Source organism: Brachyistius frenatus, unplaced genomic scaffold (genome assembly GCF_029030835.1).
Source record: "Brachyistius frenatus isolate BFR_SWC_R1_liver_20210118 unplaced genomic scaffold, ASM2903083v1 Contig_454, whole genome shotgun sequence".
NCBI lineage: Eukaryota > Metazoa > Chordata > Actinopteri > Embiotocidae > Brachyistius > Brachyistius frenatus.
The window spans coordinates 124,994-139,942 of NW_027211053.1; the positions used below are offsets into that span (position 1 = coordinate 124,994).

The 14,949-nt window shown below is 40.8% G+C and overlaps 2 protein-coding genes across 2 annotated transcripts; one reads left to right on the forward strand and one right to left on the reverse strand.

Annotated features, from left to right (window-relative positions):
- Window positions 1-1,801: 1,801 nt before the first annotated feature.
- Window positions 1,802-5,502, forward strand: LOC138637308 (N-acyl-aromatic-L-amino acid amidohydrolase (carboxylate-forming) B-like). The gene is made up of 7 exons (XM_069725865.1): window positions 1,802-2,236; window positions 2,551-2,819; window positions 2,904-3,099; window positions 3,516-3,609; window positions 3,707-3,814; window positions 3,929-4,041; window positions 5,236-5,502. Exons 2-7 carry the CDS (start codon window positions 2,551-2,553, stop codon window positions 5,479-5,481), a joined length of 1,026 nt encoding a protein of 341 aa, XP_069581966.1. The 5' UTR covers window positions 1,802-2,236; the 3' UTR covers window positions 5,482-5,502.
- On the reverse strand, window positions 5,502-11,149 carry LOC138637309 (claudin domain-containing protein 1-like). The gene is made up of 4 exons (XM_069725866.1): window positions 10,297-11,149; window positions 8,793-8,900; window positions 8,466-8,603; window positions 5,502-7,844 (listed from the first exon to the last, which is right to left on the reverse strand). Exons 1-4 carry the CDS (start codon window positions 10,586-10,588, stop codon window positions 7,624-7,626), a joined length of 759 nt encoding a protein of 252 aa, XP_069581967.1. The 5' UTR covers window positions 10,589-11,149; the 3' UTR covers window positions 5,502-7,623.
- Between the last annotated feature and the right edge of the window lie 3,800 nt (window positions 11,150-14,949).

Here is a 14,949-nt window from a genome sequence, read left to right on the forward strand (position 1 = left end):
GAAATGAGCAAAAGAAAACAAGTACATGCGGCGGTGAAAACGAACATCACACTACTGCGTATCTGCTGTTTCATACATATGCAAATACACTTTGACACCAAAAACATGGGATATAATGTGTGTGTGTGTGTGTGTGTGTGTGTGTGTGTGTGTGTGTGTGTGTGTGTGTGTGTGTGTGTGTGTGTGTGTGCATTTCATAATTTTGTTTGCAAGTGTACTTAAAAATGAAGAATAAAGAAACAAAGAATTTAAAAACATTGCAAATAACTATGATTTTATAAGTGTATAGAAATTCTTATTATAGTATTGATAACTGTAAGGTAGGTTTTTTTTTCTTGTATTTTTGGTCCCTCATAATATTGGAAGATGACTGTCTTCATTTTCAGAAAAAAAAAAAGGGAGTTTAAGTACGTGACATTGTTCAGTATTTTGTATTAACACAGAAAAGAACATCTGTAATAAATGCTGTGATGTCAGACAAAATAGCTTTTCATACTGTGCCTTAATTTTATTTGTTAAAACATTTCCAATTTTAGGAACATTTTCTTTTTTGTTGTTATACGGTCGATCATCTTAAAACGGTGCGTACTGTAGTTTTCCGTCAGCGTGCAGACTAACAAAATGAGATTTTTAAGCAAATGACATGCATGGAAATCCCATTTGACGTGTGCCAGAGATCCTTGTTATAGTGTAAGAACCAGGCTGGAATACTGACTCATGGTTAATTGCAGACATGTCAATATTGACAAATATGTCATCTGATAAATAACAAGAAATAAAAAGTTTTAATTATATAGTATTTCTGCAAAAACAATATTCTTGACGATAATTATTTAATTTTCAAATTCAAATGTTATTATTATAATTGCAGCAAAACAAATGTTACACTTTTATATCCATAAAGTCAAAAGCAGCGCCATTATTGGGTCAAACTTTTTTTTTTTTTTTTAAATGTTTAATACTTTGGTTCATACCAGACACCTACATGACAAACTCCCCATTCCCTTTAGCCACCGCTGGACTTTGTGTGAATTAACAGTTGTTATTACACCGACATGCTAAACTAAAATGGTGGACACGTTGAACGTCACAGCGTCGCACAGGCAGTGGTTGCCATGGTGTTGTTAGCATTTAGCTCAAAGCACCACCGTGTCCTAGTACAGCCTCACTGAGCTGCTGGCATGACTTGCCAAACTTCAAATTCCCACCAAAGTACATATCTCCTTCACAGTTAATCAAAACAAACGACAACAACAAATGAATACATCCTTCTTAAAAGTTTTTTTTTTTTTTTTTTTTTGGTGTTAAAATACAAAATGTTTGGCTAAAAAAAAAAATATATATATATATAATTGTTAAAATCCACTCTCAGTCAGGCTGCTGTAAAAAAAACAAAAACACTAGACAATTCTGCAACAGAAAACAATTGTACGTGAGGTAGCACACTTCCAATTAAAGAAAGAAAACAACAGAAGGAAATGTAGTTGTCACCTGCTATTTTCACTTTTCCTTTAACAGTCACCTTTAAATCCTAAGCTTTCAAATCTGAGTTCTCTCTGTGGCTCTCTCGTTATTTTCCCGGCGACGAGAGCCGTTTCTTCCCCTGCTCGCATCACGGGCGCCTCTTCTGCTGTGTCATGCCAGCAGATTTATTTTTAGCCAAAAAAAAAAAAAAAAAAAATTCTGAAAGGCAGACTGGAACCTACCATCCTATACACGGGGCAGAGAGAGGAACGGGGGAGCCGGGGAAAGTTGGGGAGGGGCTTTGGCTTTCGGCTAAACTCCCAGCCGCTGTGACCAAAAGGAAGCGACTGATGCACTGCATCACACTCGGGACACACCCTGGCTACAGTGTAGTGCAGTGGACAAGAGGTGGTTGAGAGCCGGGTTAGAGTTTGCATAACGGGCAGCAAAACAGCCTGTACAGAGGGAGGGATGGGAATGCTGAATCAGTGAAACTGCATGAAAGCCTGAGAGAGGGTGGAAGAGGGTAAACGGCAGGGGGGAGAGGGAAGAGAAAGGTAACAAGCCAGGGTGCGTAGGGTAAGATGCACAGTATGATTCCTTCTCATTCATTTAATCGAGCATTTGTGAACGTGAAGCTGACCCTGACTTACCTCAAGCCTCGTCCCAAGAGACCGTAAACAGACTTTAAGCTGATCCAGGGTTCAGTGTTTTAAGAGGGTTTTAAGCCGGACTTGCCCCTTTACAGTATTCAGCAAGCCAGAAAAGCGAGGTAAGCGTTCACCATCAATATCTCTGCTTTGTGTTGCAGTGTTGTTCCCAGTGACATCAGCACTGGTAGAAGTGAAACCTCCCACTGAGAAAAACAAATTAGGGGAAATTCAATTTGGAGCTCGACATCGTTTGACACCGATGCGTGCTGAATAAAACCAGATACAAGTAGAGAAACTGCAACCCAAACTGTGCACGTCTTCGGCTCGAAGCTGGATGCGTCATGTACACTTATTTTCTTGCCCTTGTGATTGTGTTTTTTGTTGCAATTTCTTGCACTTTTCCCTGCCGCATCTGTGATCGCCTGCGGGTCAGATGGAGGTGGACGAGGCGGTGTGCTTGCCAAGGTTGTCCCGGGTCGCGGTGTGTGGCGGTACCCATGGCAACGAGCTGTCTGGGGTGTACTTGGTGAGGGAGACGCTGAAGGTGGAGAGGAGAGCGGCGGAGAGAGGCGGCGAGGACGGGGAGGACGGAGAGGACGGAGAGGCCGCGCTGATGGTGCTGTCGAACCCGCGGGCCATGCAGCAGTGCCGCAGATACGTCGACACCGACCTGAACCGCTGCTTCACCCACGCCACCCTCAAGTAAGGCGACGAGAGGAGGTTGATGTCGCACAGTTCTGATGATGATGTTAAGGTGCCTGTTTCTACCCCCCCCCCCCCCCTCAGCGGTCCCTTATCAGACAGGACCCCCTACGAGATCATCAGGTCCCGAGAGCTGAACGCCATGCTGGGTCCCAAAGGCAGCCCGCAGGCAGTGGATCTTGTTTGCGACCTCCACAACACCACCGCCAACATGGGCCTGTGTGTCATCGCATACTCTGACTGTGACTGGATCTGCCTGCACATATTCAAACACTTGCAGGCAAGTAAAACTGGTTCTTATGCACACTTAAAATAAAATTCCTCCTGCATGTTTGGTTACACTCGCACATAACAAACATTATTACGACACCACACTACCTGTACATGTCAGCTAGCGCAGTAGATGTTTTTTTTTTTTTAAAAGAAAGTATATATATGCCTTTATTTTAACCTTTAATTAGCAACTTACCTGCACTTATCTACTAATGCACCTTTTAAAATGCATTTTGCTTCATTTGATATTTTAAACGCTGTTTTATTTTGTTAGTTTTGTTTTTTCTGAAGCATTTTTTTTATTTTCAAATTACATTTCAGATTTTTATTTTTATTTTTTATGAAAATTTATGAGCTGCACTTCCTGTATGAAAAGTGCTATACAAATGAATTTTGTTATTATTAATATCCAATCTTCCTCAGAGGGAGATGCCAGATACACCAATGAGATTCATCCATTTTGATGTCTCTAATAAAGAATCATATTCCCTTGATTCAGTGGGAAAACACGGCTTTGGTAAGTTTTTCATTTTTACTGCAAAACAAGTTTACCAAAAGCAGTTTGAATGCTGGATTGTGTGTGATGGTTGCCTTTTAAAATCAATTCTCTGAAGCCATGGAGATCGGCCCCCAGCCGCACGGTGTGGTGAGGTCAAACATCTACACAGCGATGAAAGTGGCCGTGCAGCAGACGCTCGACTGGGTCCGCTTCTTCAACTCGGGTACAATCAAACACAGGTCACCAGCTGAGTACTTTCGCTTGGCTCCACAAATACAAAATGGCTTTAAAAAAAAAATTGGGCATCTCCTAAACCCTCGTTTGTTTTCATCCTCAGGTACTGTGTTTGAAGGAGGATTTGTGGATATGTTCACCATGGTTAAACACATCGACTACCCGAGAGACGGCGAGACTCACAACATCACGGCAGCCATTCATCCTCATCTCCAGGTACGGCCCGAGACGCGTGGCTTCAGTGGTTAAACACTTACTACTTAATCCCAATTGTTCGAGTTATAAACTATCATAATCACTTAGTAAACAACAAAAACATAAACTACCCGACAATAAAGCACGAGACATATTCAATTCCACAAAGATATGAACAAATGAGGAGAAAGGCCTTAAGTCCGAGGACAAATAGCCTTTGTTAAAAGGCGTTTTATGCAGGCATGAATCATATTTAATATCCAGTAAGTGGCCTCACCTGCTGTTATATAAATGTATATTTGTTGGTTAATCCGTGTGTGTCACACTTTCATTGAATATAAATCTTATTGTTAACAACACCGTGTGGGACTTCTACTATAAAAAGGCTTCATACCAGAGAGCAGTCGTGACGAGTGACAAACCCAAAATGCTTCTAATACCATTTCAAATCTTCTGGAATTAATAGTTGGCTGTTTATATGAAGGTGAAGGAGTCCAATACACGTCTTTAACTACAAACGCCACTAAATATCAAAAGCTATTGTTTAGTTTGATTTGATTAGATAAAGATGAACCTTTTTTGGGTAATTCTTCATTTTACATGGTAAACGTTAAAGAAAGAAATATATAATTTGGTATTAAGTACAAAAACAAAAGTGTAGAGTTATTGTTCAAATTAAAACAGGACACTTTTAATTGTTTAATGTCACACCACCTATCTCTTCCTGGATTTCCTGTGTATTTCCACTGCAACTAATCAAAAATGACGATAAAAAGAACATCAACCTTTGTGAAATATTGTTTTTGAGAAGATCCAGAAATCCTTCAAACCATTTTGACAGAGCAATAATGTCCAAAGTAACCAAGAGTATGGATTTCAGAGATCAAATTTAGCGATACAGACAGCAGTTGACACTTTTTGGATGGAAATCAAGAGACATTTTGGAGAAAGCATTGAGTATCCATGCAGCAGTGATTCATTCTGAGATATTTGGAGCTTTTAATGAACTATATTCAATACGACAGATTTTCTTGACCTACATGCAGTGGAGGAACTAAAGTTACTTGTTTCTCCCTATTCCAGTCTTGAGCTGTTTTTGCGTCGTCACTTCTGCCTGTTTGATGAACCTCACTCGTAAAAGTGGAGACCGCCTTACAGCCGCTAAACCTCAGCGTGTCGCTCGTTACCAATCAGCCCGTCTGCTTGTCCTCACAGGACCGAGACTTCTGCCTGCTCCACCCCGAAGACCCGCTGTTCCAGACGTTCTCAGGGGAAACGCTGAGGTATAAAGGCAGTGAGCCTCTTTATCCTTTCTTCATCAATGAATGCGCTTACTACGAGAAGGGCATCGCGCTCTCCCTGGCGAGGAAGAGGCGCGTGATGATCCCTGCGGTCCGGGTGCAGACAGAGCAGGAGCAACGAGCTAACGAACAGGGATTTGCATCGGAGGAAGAGGAGTGACGACTGGTGTGACTCTGAAATAAATTTTTAAGAAAGCTTTTATTGAAATGACAGCATGTGTACGCTTGCACACACTCGCACACGATATTTAGACAATTATGAACCGTTTCAGCGCACACTTGGGGGAACGAACGTGTGAAATACAGTCCGATTTATCACAAGAACTCAGACCATTAATAGTGCATCATTTCACAGATATTCATGGCATTTATGTAATCTGATGAGCAGTGTTACTCTATATATTTATGAGGACATTTAGCATGGCATCATGTTTATTAATGGTGTTTTTTTCCAAATGTATATGATTACTTGGCTATTTACAAAGTCAAAAAAATAGAAATTACAGATCGCTATAGCAATATTCAGGATATGTTCAAAATTAATTGAAGTGCAAAGGAATACTGTAGCTTATCATTATATGGCCTTTAAAGTACATTCATAATGCCCAACAGGAAAAAGCAATTTCCCCTTAAATCCTGTTGAATCTGTTCATGTTTTAGTTTTTTCATATTGTTCATAACACAAAAGAATTAATAAATTAACCCAGGAATAAATACGAATCAAATAAATAAGAATAAATACCAAATAATAAACCCAAATTCACAAAAAGGATTAATATGAGCGTGTGAGGTGAACAAAACAGTGGGTGTATTCGCACAACGACGTCGAATAAATGATTACTTTTTCATCTTTTCTACAAAATCAGTCAAACCATTAAAAAAAATGTGTGAAAATAGCAAACAAAACAACACACTGGGTAAACAAATTATAAACAAACACCTTAATAATCGCCACATATAAATAAATATCACTGAAGTACAAAAAATGAATCAGAAATGTAAATATAAGGTAATAACAGAAACCTAAATACAGTAATAGTCATGGTCTCCCTTACCTAATTGATGTCACATTCTGTTTCAAAACAGCTGACGTAAAAGACTGATTATAAAACAGCAAACCCCTTTCAAAATAAATGTCTCCTGCCAGGTGTTTTAAAAGCGCAACAAAAGGACAAATGTGACCGCACCCAGCTGAGATTCTGGTCACGTTGCAGGTGATACAGACTTGAAAATTTCAACCACCAGAGGTTACTTAAAGCAATTCATGTTTCCCAGTTCCATACCACAAACTTAACATAATACATAGCATGTACTAATGTGTATGCTAATCTATAAAGGTTATTGTTTATTAATACTACATTATTTGGGTGATTTATTATTATTATTTTTTTTAGTTGAGCTCATCTTTTGCATTGTCGGACAAGTCAGCGACACGATCAAGATTCAATTAAATTTAGCAGGCATACTTACAATTCGGTTCTTGTTAAGGGAGTTGTGGGTGTCATTTCTTTTGGATGAAGCCCCACGCCACATATTTTTTTCTAAATTGCCCGCGTTGCAGTGCGAATTGCATCTTTTTATGATACTTTTTTTTATTTTTTTAAAACCTGTGATGTGCATATCTGCCGTTATGATACCTTTGTACAAGGAACAATAAGAAGCCAGCAACATTCCTACAATCAAATCCGACAGGACTAAAAACAAGCCTTACTTAAGTCAAAGTGAAAGAACACAAGAAATGCCCCTCACTGCAAAGAAAAAGTGTGCGTGCACACTTGTGGTCAATCAAAACTGCACCTTTATGGAGAGTAATTTAATAATTAGCTTCAGTCAGTTTAAAACTTGTCTGACTGCTGCTGTTGCTTCATGTCGGCTGTTAACTAGGAGTTTAATCTTATTATTACCTCTAGAAACGATGGCCAAAATGTCACTTCGTCACTTCCAATGTAAACGCTCTACATGTTCAGAATCTGGATTGGACTTCTGCGTGGTATGAAACCGGGACACAGCTACTACTTTTCTACTCGGTGTTAAGTTACTCTGGATCGCACATATGCGGTTCTCCGTACGTCTTTCTGGTTGACCTTCTCAAATTAATTCCATGACCTCTAGAGAGACGAAAATCAAATCTTTTAATGCAGCAGATAGGGTCCTTACTGGAGAGCATGTGGACTTTAATCCATCAGAGGGCAGATTAACCCACATGTCATTCCTCTGAGATCATTATAAAGAAAAATGCATCTTGGTGTCGGAGTGGGGTATGAAATGAAACGGGGTTTGAGATCAGGAGGCGAGTCGGAGTCTATGCCACCCGGTAGGCGGTCATGCGGTAGTAGTTCTGGCTGTGGCTGCGCGCCGCCCACACCAGCAGCGCGGCAGCCATCATGTGGAGCGGCGAGGAAATGAGGGCCAGGTAAAGGGACCAGCCCAGAGAGCCATCCACCTTGTCGGGGAGCATCGACACCCTGTGGAGCAGGTCCATCCCCGCCAGGTAGCAGCACACTGTGGCTAAGGTGCAGAGACCTGCCGGGCATAAGATGAGGAGAGATATATTCAGCGTTGCCTCAAACCTAGTTTAATTTTTAAAAGCTGGTTGCATGTTTGAAGGCAATAAAGTATTGTTCCCTGGCAGGTGTTGTTTGTGATGTGTCGTGTCTCCTTTGTGTGCGTGGTGGCACTCCTTGTTAAGAAAAGAGTTTTGAATTGATTATCGAAAGGTCATTGAACCTGCTTTAAAAGGTTTAAAAGGGCACAGAGGCAGCACAACAGGTGGTAAATAAAACAAAGTGACCCTACGGAGCCTCTTTATGTTCCAGCTTATGGACTGAACTTATCTTCTTTTCACAGTTTTGATGGACTGCATATTCATGTATGGATTTAATTCAGCTCTGTTTTGAACATTAATTGAATTGTGAAGATGTTTTTGCTACTTTCAGAGACTCGGACTCCAACCTGCGACTCAGACTGAAGGAACAATAGCGTGGACTTAGTTCGAACCACGGTGACATAAAGTTTTTAGATGTAGGTCGGGACATATGGATTCCTCAAGCGTTATTTAACGTATTGCTTAATTGACCACACTGGCGATTCATATGGGGAAATCTGCCAGTTCCCAATTACGTGATGAAATTGAACATGTCTCACCAGCCAGCAGGTGAAGCACGCCTATCCCCAGGGTGGGGGTGAGGCTTCTGCAGAGACAGGCACAGAACCCAGTCAGGCCTGCCAGCACCACAAGACCCAGAGATACCAGCGGCAGCAGAAACTGGCACCTCCACAGGTCTACAGACAAAGGAAGTACAAAGGCATGTCAGTCATTTACATAATTACCCCTTATGCGTGACAGAAGACAGCAACCTGATTGGTGTCAATGTATTATTCAACATCACGTAATGAATGCACCACACAGAGAAGCGGTGTCTTTCAGATATATTAAAAAAAAAAAAAAAAACAACTTGTGACTGAGCTTACAGGTGCGCAGCATGTCCTCTCCACTGTTGTGGTTCCCCGGTTCTTTGTACTTGGGAGTGAACTGCTGAGGTAGCGTGAAGCTTCGACACTCCAGCACCATCTTGACATCTGAAAGAGATCAGTCACAAGTGTCTGTCAAGCACTTAATACCCCCAATTACTTCTGAATTAACATCTGGATTAATACACTTTTACCCCAAACATGTTTAAGGTTTGTGTGTATTTTCTACTCCTTTGCTGGTTCTTAATTTCAGTAGATGTTCAAAGTCAACATGCAGAGAGGGCGGGCACCTCGCCCGAAACGTTCACAAAAATCATGAAAAATGAAAACAGGTGTGTGGGTCATAACTTTCACTCAAAAAGAACAGCGGCATTATTTCACATAGTTGTAAAAAGATTTGAACGCGTTGTTTTAGGCAAACTAAACTGACTGTGAGCATGCTGCTGGGACTCCTGTAAACTGTACCACTAAACGATAATTATTTTTCCAGGCACCCAGAAACCAACCGGTGCTACGGAGCTGAATTAATTAGCTGATTAATCAATAAGTGGGCTGACGGAAAATTCAGCTGCAACAGCGTTGATAAATGATTAGTTGTGTAATTCTGGGTAAACAAAAATGGTTTAGATCATCAGTTTTCTATGATATTAAACTCAAATGTTTTTGACTGTTGGTCAGACAGCAGCAACCTGAACAAGTTAGCTTGGGCTTCAATGAATGATGATGGCACTTTCTATATTTTACACTCTAAACAATCGATGAATTATTACAGAGGATGATTGCCAGCCCTTATGATGATGAAAGCCATGCAGCAGACTTCTCATATGATAGAATAATATTATGTGTGTTGGTTACTTGATGCTCAGAAAAATGATAGCAATTTGATAACACATGACTTTACAATAAATGAGCGCACTTTCAAACTACTGTCAATTTTAACGCAGAGTATTTTCTACAAGACCAGGGCCACAAGATGGATGAGGGAGATCCGGGACCCGTCAGCTGATACATTACTTCAGTAGAGCAGATTTCTTACAGAGGAAACGAGATGGGGAAAATCTGAGACCCTTGGGGGGGTAATCTAGACTTGATTATGAGACATATCAGGATCTGAGTGTTTTTTTTAATCTCCAGTAAACTGGGGGAAAAAAATAAATCCACATTAATTTAATACCAAACTTAAGTGCGATTGGAGGATTTTATGAAATTCAAAAATAACTTTGAGTATTTGTTTTTCATAAAAATCCAAATTCTGTGGCCTAAATGTGACGGCAGTGCACGGGAGGCACACACTCAGAATGAAATCAGTGATGAGGAATCCCTTCTTTACAGCCAAGACCAGGGTTTTGGCTGCAAGGCGTTCCTGAGCAACGCATGATGGCATCTACCCGAGACAAGAGGCTCTGCACAGTCAGGCAGCAGAGCTGCTGTATAGTTTGAAACTTCTGTATATGAGTGACAGGGAGGCGTCACTGGGCAGGTGAGGTCAGTTACATAAACGTACCTGGCTCTTTGTACCAGTGACCGTTGGCAGGGACGAGCACGCACCGCCACCAGAGGCCCACGGTGCCGTTGAGGCGGAACAGGGTATCGCTGTAGGTTTTCTCATCAAACTCCCCGTCCATGAACTCCTCGTACAGGGAGCGCAGCTCGGATATGTTGGCCTCTCCGCGCACGGTGGGGCTGCTGTACTGGTACCAGTGCTGCGTCCCGATGGCCACCGACAGATACACGGTGGCCAGGATGCTCAGCACGCAGGCGATGACCAGAGCTGTGGCGTAGCGGTTGTCAACCATTGTTCACCGAGATAGAGACACGTCAAAAGGGATTAAAGTTGATGCCAGTGGTCGAATCGTCGCGCATGAATTTGTTCAGTACGATGCTTCCTGTCCTCCACTTTTCTCCTAGTCACTCTGGCATGGTGAAGTCTGCAGAAGATAGGCTACTGTGCAACAGCCAACGGCAGGCTTTTTATTTCAATGATTGATACTCATCTTCAGTGGCGTTCCAACGGTCAGCGTCAGCAGCCCTGCAGCCCGGGCTTGGATGCGCCATCTGTTCCCTTGTCCCACTTCCACAGATGGCGGGTGGCCCGACGCTGCGACGGATATCACACAGCTACAATAACAACTCCTCCACGGCAAAGAAAGCAAAACACCCCACTATTTTAAGACGCGTTTTGTCCCAGGCAGCACCAGCCTGCAAATGCAAATTGCGTGCGCCTGTTTTGGATGGCAGGCTGATGCCGGGTGCACCCTGGATGCCAGGAGTTGTAAACACTCTAATCCCCGCGTTTCCGGTTCCGCTGATCAGCAGAAATAAAAAATAACCTTTTCTCAGCCAGTAAGGTCTTTACCACTACATTGATGCCAGTGGGAGCAGCAGCGCAGTTTTCATTTTTGGACAAGCGTCACAGCAGCGATTTCAAAATAAAATCCTGACCGTGTTCAAAGAAATAGTTCAACTTCAGGCTCAGTTATTCTGTTAAATGCTGGCCACTGATCAATCTGCTTGATTTTTTTTTTTTTAATTAAATTTGTCTTTTTTTTTTTTTTTTTTTTTTTACTATAGTATGTAAAATATAGATAAAAGACCCAAAATACCCAATTTTGGCGTTATTAGACTGCAAGACAAAGAAAAGAGACATGCTCACATAAGAAATCTGAAACCGTTTGCCCCATTAAAAAGAAAAGAAAATGATTGAAAGATGAATGGATTATCAAAACTGTTTCCGATCCCTTGTTAGATCAATTGGATCTTATACAAGCAAGCAAAAAGGATATATATATACTGTATATATATATATATATATACAGTGCATCCGGAAAGTATTCACAGCGCTTCATTTTTTCCACATTTTGTTATATTACAGCCTTATTCCAAAATGGATTAAATTAATTTTTCCCCTCAAAATTCTACACACAATACCCCATAATGACAATGTGAAATATATTTTTTTGAAATTTTTGCAAATCTATTATAAATCAAAAACGAAAAAAAAAAAAAAAATCACATGTACATAAGTATTCACAGCCTTTGCCATTACACTCAAAATTGAGCTCAGGTGCATCCTGTTTCCACTGATCATCCTTGAGATTTTCTACAACTTGATTGGAGTCCACCTGGTAAATTCAGTTGATTGGACATGATTTGGAAAGACACACACCGTCTATATAAGGTCCCACAGTTGACAGTGCATGTCAGAGCACAAACCAAACCATGAAGTCCAAAGAATTGTCTGTAGACCTCCGAGACAGGATTGTATCGAGGCACAGATCTGGGGAAGGGTACAGAAAAATGTCTGCAGCATTGAAGGTCCCAATGAGCACAGTGGCCTCCATCATCCGTAAATGGAAGAAGTTTGAACCACCAGGACTCTTCCTAGAGTCAGCCGCCCGGCCAAACTGAGCGATCGGGGGAGAAGGGCCTTAGTCAGGGAGGTGACCAAGAACCCGATGGTTGCTCTGACAGAGCTCCAACGTTGCTCTGTGAAGAGAGGAGAACCTTCCAGAAGAACAACCATCTCTGCAGCACTCCACCAAGCAGGCCTGTATGGTAGAGTGGCCAGACGGAAGCCACTCCTCAGTAAAAGGCTCATGACAGCCCACCTGGAGTTTACCAAAAGGCACCTGAAGGACTGTCAGACCATGAGAAACTAAATTCTCTGGTCTGATGAAATAAAGATTGAACTCTTTGGCCTGAATGCCAAGCGTCATGTTTGGAGGAAACCAGGCACCGCTCATCACCTGGCCAATACCATCTCTACAGTGAAGCATGGTGGTGGCAGCATCATGCTGTGGGGATGTTTTTCAGCGGCAGGAACTGGGAGACTAGTCAGGATGGAGGGAAAGATGAATGCAGCGATGTACAGAGACATCCTTGATGAAAACCTTCTCCAGAGCGCTCTGGACCTCAGACTGGGCGAAGGTTCATCTTCCAACAGGACAACGACCCGAAGCACACAGCCAAGATAACAAAGGAATGGCTTCAGGACAACTCTGTGAATGTCTTTGAGAGGCCCAGGCAGAGCCCAGACTTGAACCCAATTGAACATTTCTGGAGAGATCTGAAAATGGCTGTGCACCGACGCTCCCCATCCAACCTGATGGAGCTTGAGAGGTCCTGCAAAGAAGAATGGAAGAAACTGCCCAAGAATAGGTGTGCCAAGCTTATAGCATCATACTCAAAAAGACTTGAGGCTGTAATTTCTGCCAAAGGTGCCAAAGGTATGCTTTGTGTACTTTATTTATATATAGATATTTATATATAGATATATATATATCGATGGGGGACATCAGGTCAAAGAGAGAGGTAATGGCATGAGATGTGAAGCAATAATCAGTTTAAAATTGTTTAACTTCAGGATTAGAGATGATTTATTGTGTGAAATACTACATTCACTTGCCTATTGGGAATTCAACAATTGTGTTTGTCTGTTATTTTTGGTGTGGGCCAAGGTCCATCTTGGAATTGATGGAAATGAGGTGGCAAAACAGGCTTTGAAGAGTTGGTGTAGGCTGATTAATGTAAACATTAATGAACCAGATGCCAAAGTGGTGATTAATGGATAAAGATGTGGCAGAATGAATGGAAATGAGGAAAGTAAAGGAAGATATCTTTAAAAAAAACAAAAAAAACATTTGGAGGTGCATGATCTGAAGGCCAAAATAGGAAAGGAGAGAATTACAACAACATTAAGGAATGGTCATACTGGTTAAAACGGCTGTCTTTATGTGATTGGAAAACATATAAATGGAAATTCAGTGGACCATGTTTTATTGCCAAAAGTAGGCTATTATTCATGGAGAGAAGCATTAAAAATTCATAAAGAAAGTTGGGAGAGGAAAATATTAATAGGCTAAGTGGAAACTCCCTCTATAGGCTATTTAGGAGCAGCATGACTAATGAACAAAATTTGAAGAATATTAATATTGTTTATGTATTTTTGTTCTGATCTGGTGGCTTTTTATTTAATTAATAACATCTGTTGTGGTTATTGCTCTGATTATATCTCATTGTTTGGGTAGAAGCAGGCTATGAGAGAAAGTTTAAAACTTCAGTCCAAACTCCAAGGAAGAAGAAGAATGTCAGACGTTGCGGTAAGCGTAATACTTCTCTTCTGGTTTATTTTACTGTGATCATTGAAGAAGTCCAGGCTAGAAAACAGGTTCTAAGTAAATGCAACAAAAAAAAAAGCACATCAGGTTGTCAGAATTTGGAAAAGATTCCTTCTGTTTCTTTACATCTCATTCACTTATTCTTTTGCCTCCCATATTCCACCAGCAGTTCCTGTCCTTACGAGGCATTTTCTCTGAGATCTTATTCTAGATTAGAAATAGGCTGAAGCAGGATTTGACAACATATTTCTAATTCAGTTCAAAACTAATTTACAGATTCAAATAAAAGACAAAACGACACAGAATGACTTGCATACAAAAGCACTACAAAAGAACATGGTTAAATAAAAAACATTTCAATGGATCCACATCATCTAGGCCACTTAAGTAATACTCTCATGATGTCTCACTCCATCCGTGCTCAATTTAAAGAAATATTCAGAACTTAAATTTGATAATTGCTTATTGTCACTGTGAATATGTAATGATGACAAATTTAGTGAAGTAGAAATTAAATGTATATGCATGACATTTTACACACACACACAAAGTGTGTAAATGTACTTAACCTGAATGAAAAGTTATGAATTCCCCCTCTTTTAAAATCTTGTGTAGTTTTTTTTTTTTTTTTTTTAAATGTGACAGTCCACATCTATTAAGGCCTTTGTTAGAATGGAGAAAATGCAAATGATGTGACTCAGAGGTTGTTAAAATGGTGAAAGCAGTCATAGAAGATTCTTTCAACTGTCAGACTGATAATCTCTGGGCTCAGCTCCAAAGCTCACTCCCTTCTTTTCACCTGAACTTACCTGCTGGTGCAGCTGTGTTGAGTGACGTTTTTCCAGTGAGACACTAAGCAATGCCAAACAAATACAGGAAGAGTACTTTTGAGGTCGAATGGCACCAGAAAAAATACAAGAAAAGGAACCAAAAAAAGCAACATAGTCACAAAAATCTATATTCAGACATACTGACAAAATATTGTATGCCCTATTTGGAGTTATTAGAATAAATATATGAGACAGTTTAGGGATATTGTT

Excerpts from the sequence above, each read along its gene's own strand:
- LOC138637308 (XM_069725865.1), top strand. The coding sequence starts at position 2,551 with ATGGAGGTGGACGAGGCGGTGTGCTTGCCAAGGTTGTCCCGGGTCGCG. Across the intron at positions 3,100-3,515 it reads ACATATTCAAACACTTGCAG|AGGGAGATGCCAGATACACC; the intron begins GCAAGTAAAACT and ends AATCTTCCTCAG. Across the intron at positions 3,610-3,706 it reads AGTGGGAAAACACGGCTTTG|CCATGGAGATCGGCCCCCAG; the intron begins GTAAGTTTTTCA and ends AATTCTCTGAAG.
- LOC138637309 (XM_069725866.1), bottom strand. The coding sequence starts at position 10,588 with ATGGTTGACAACCGCTACGCCACAGCTCTGGTCATCGCCTGCGTGCTG. Across the intron at positions 8,901-10,296 it reads TCACTGGTACAAAGAGCCAG|ATGTCAAGATGGTGCTGGAG; the intron begins GTACGTTTATGT and ends GATCTCTTTCAG. Across the intron at positions 7,845-8,465 it reads CGTGCTTCACCTGCTGGCTG|GTCTCTGCACCTTAGCCACA; the intron begins GTGAGACATGTT and ends TATGCCCGGCAG.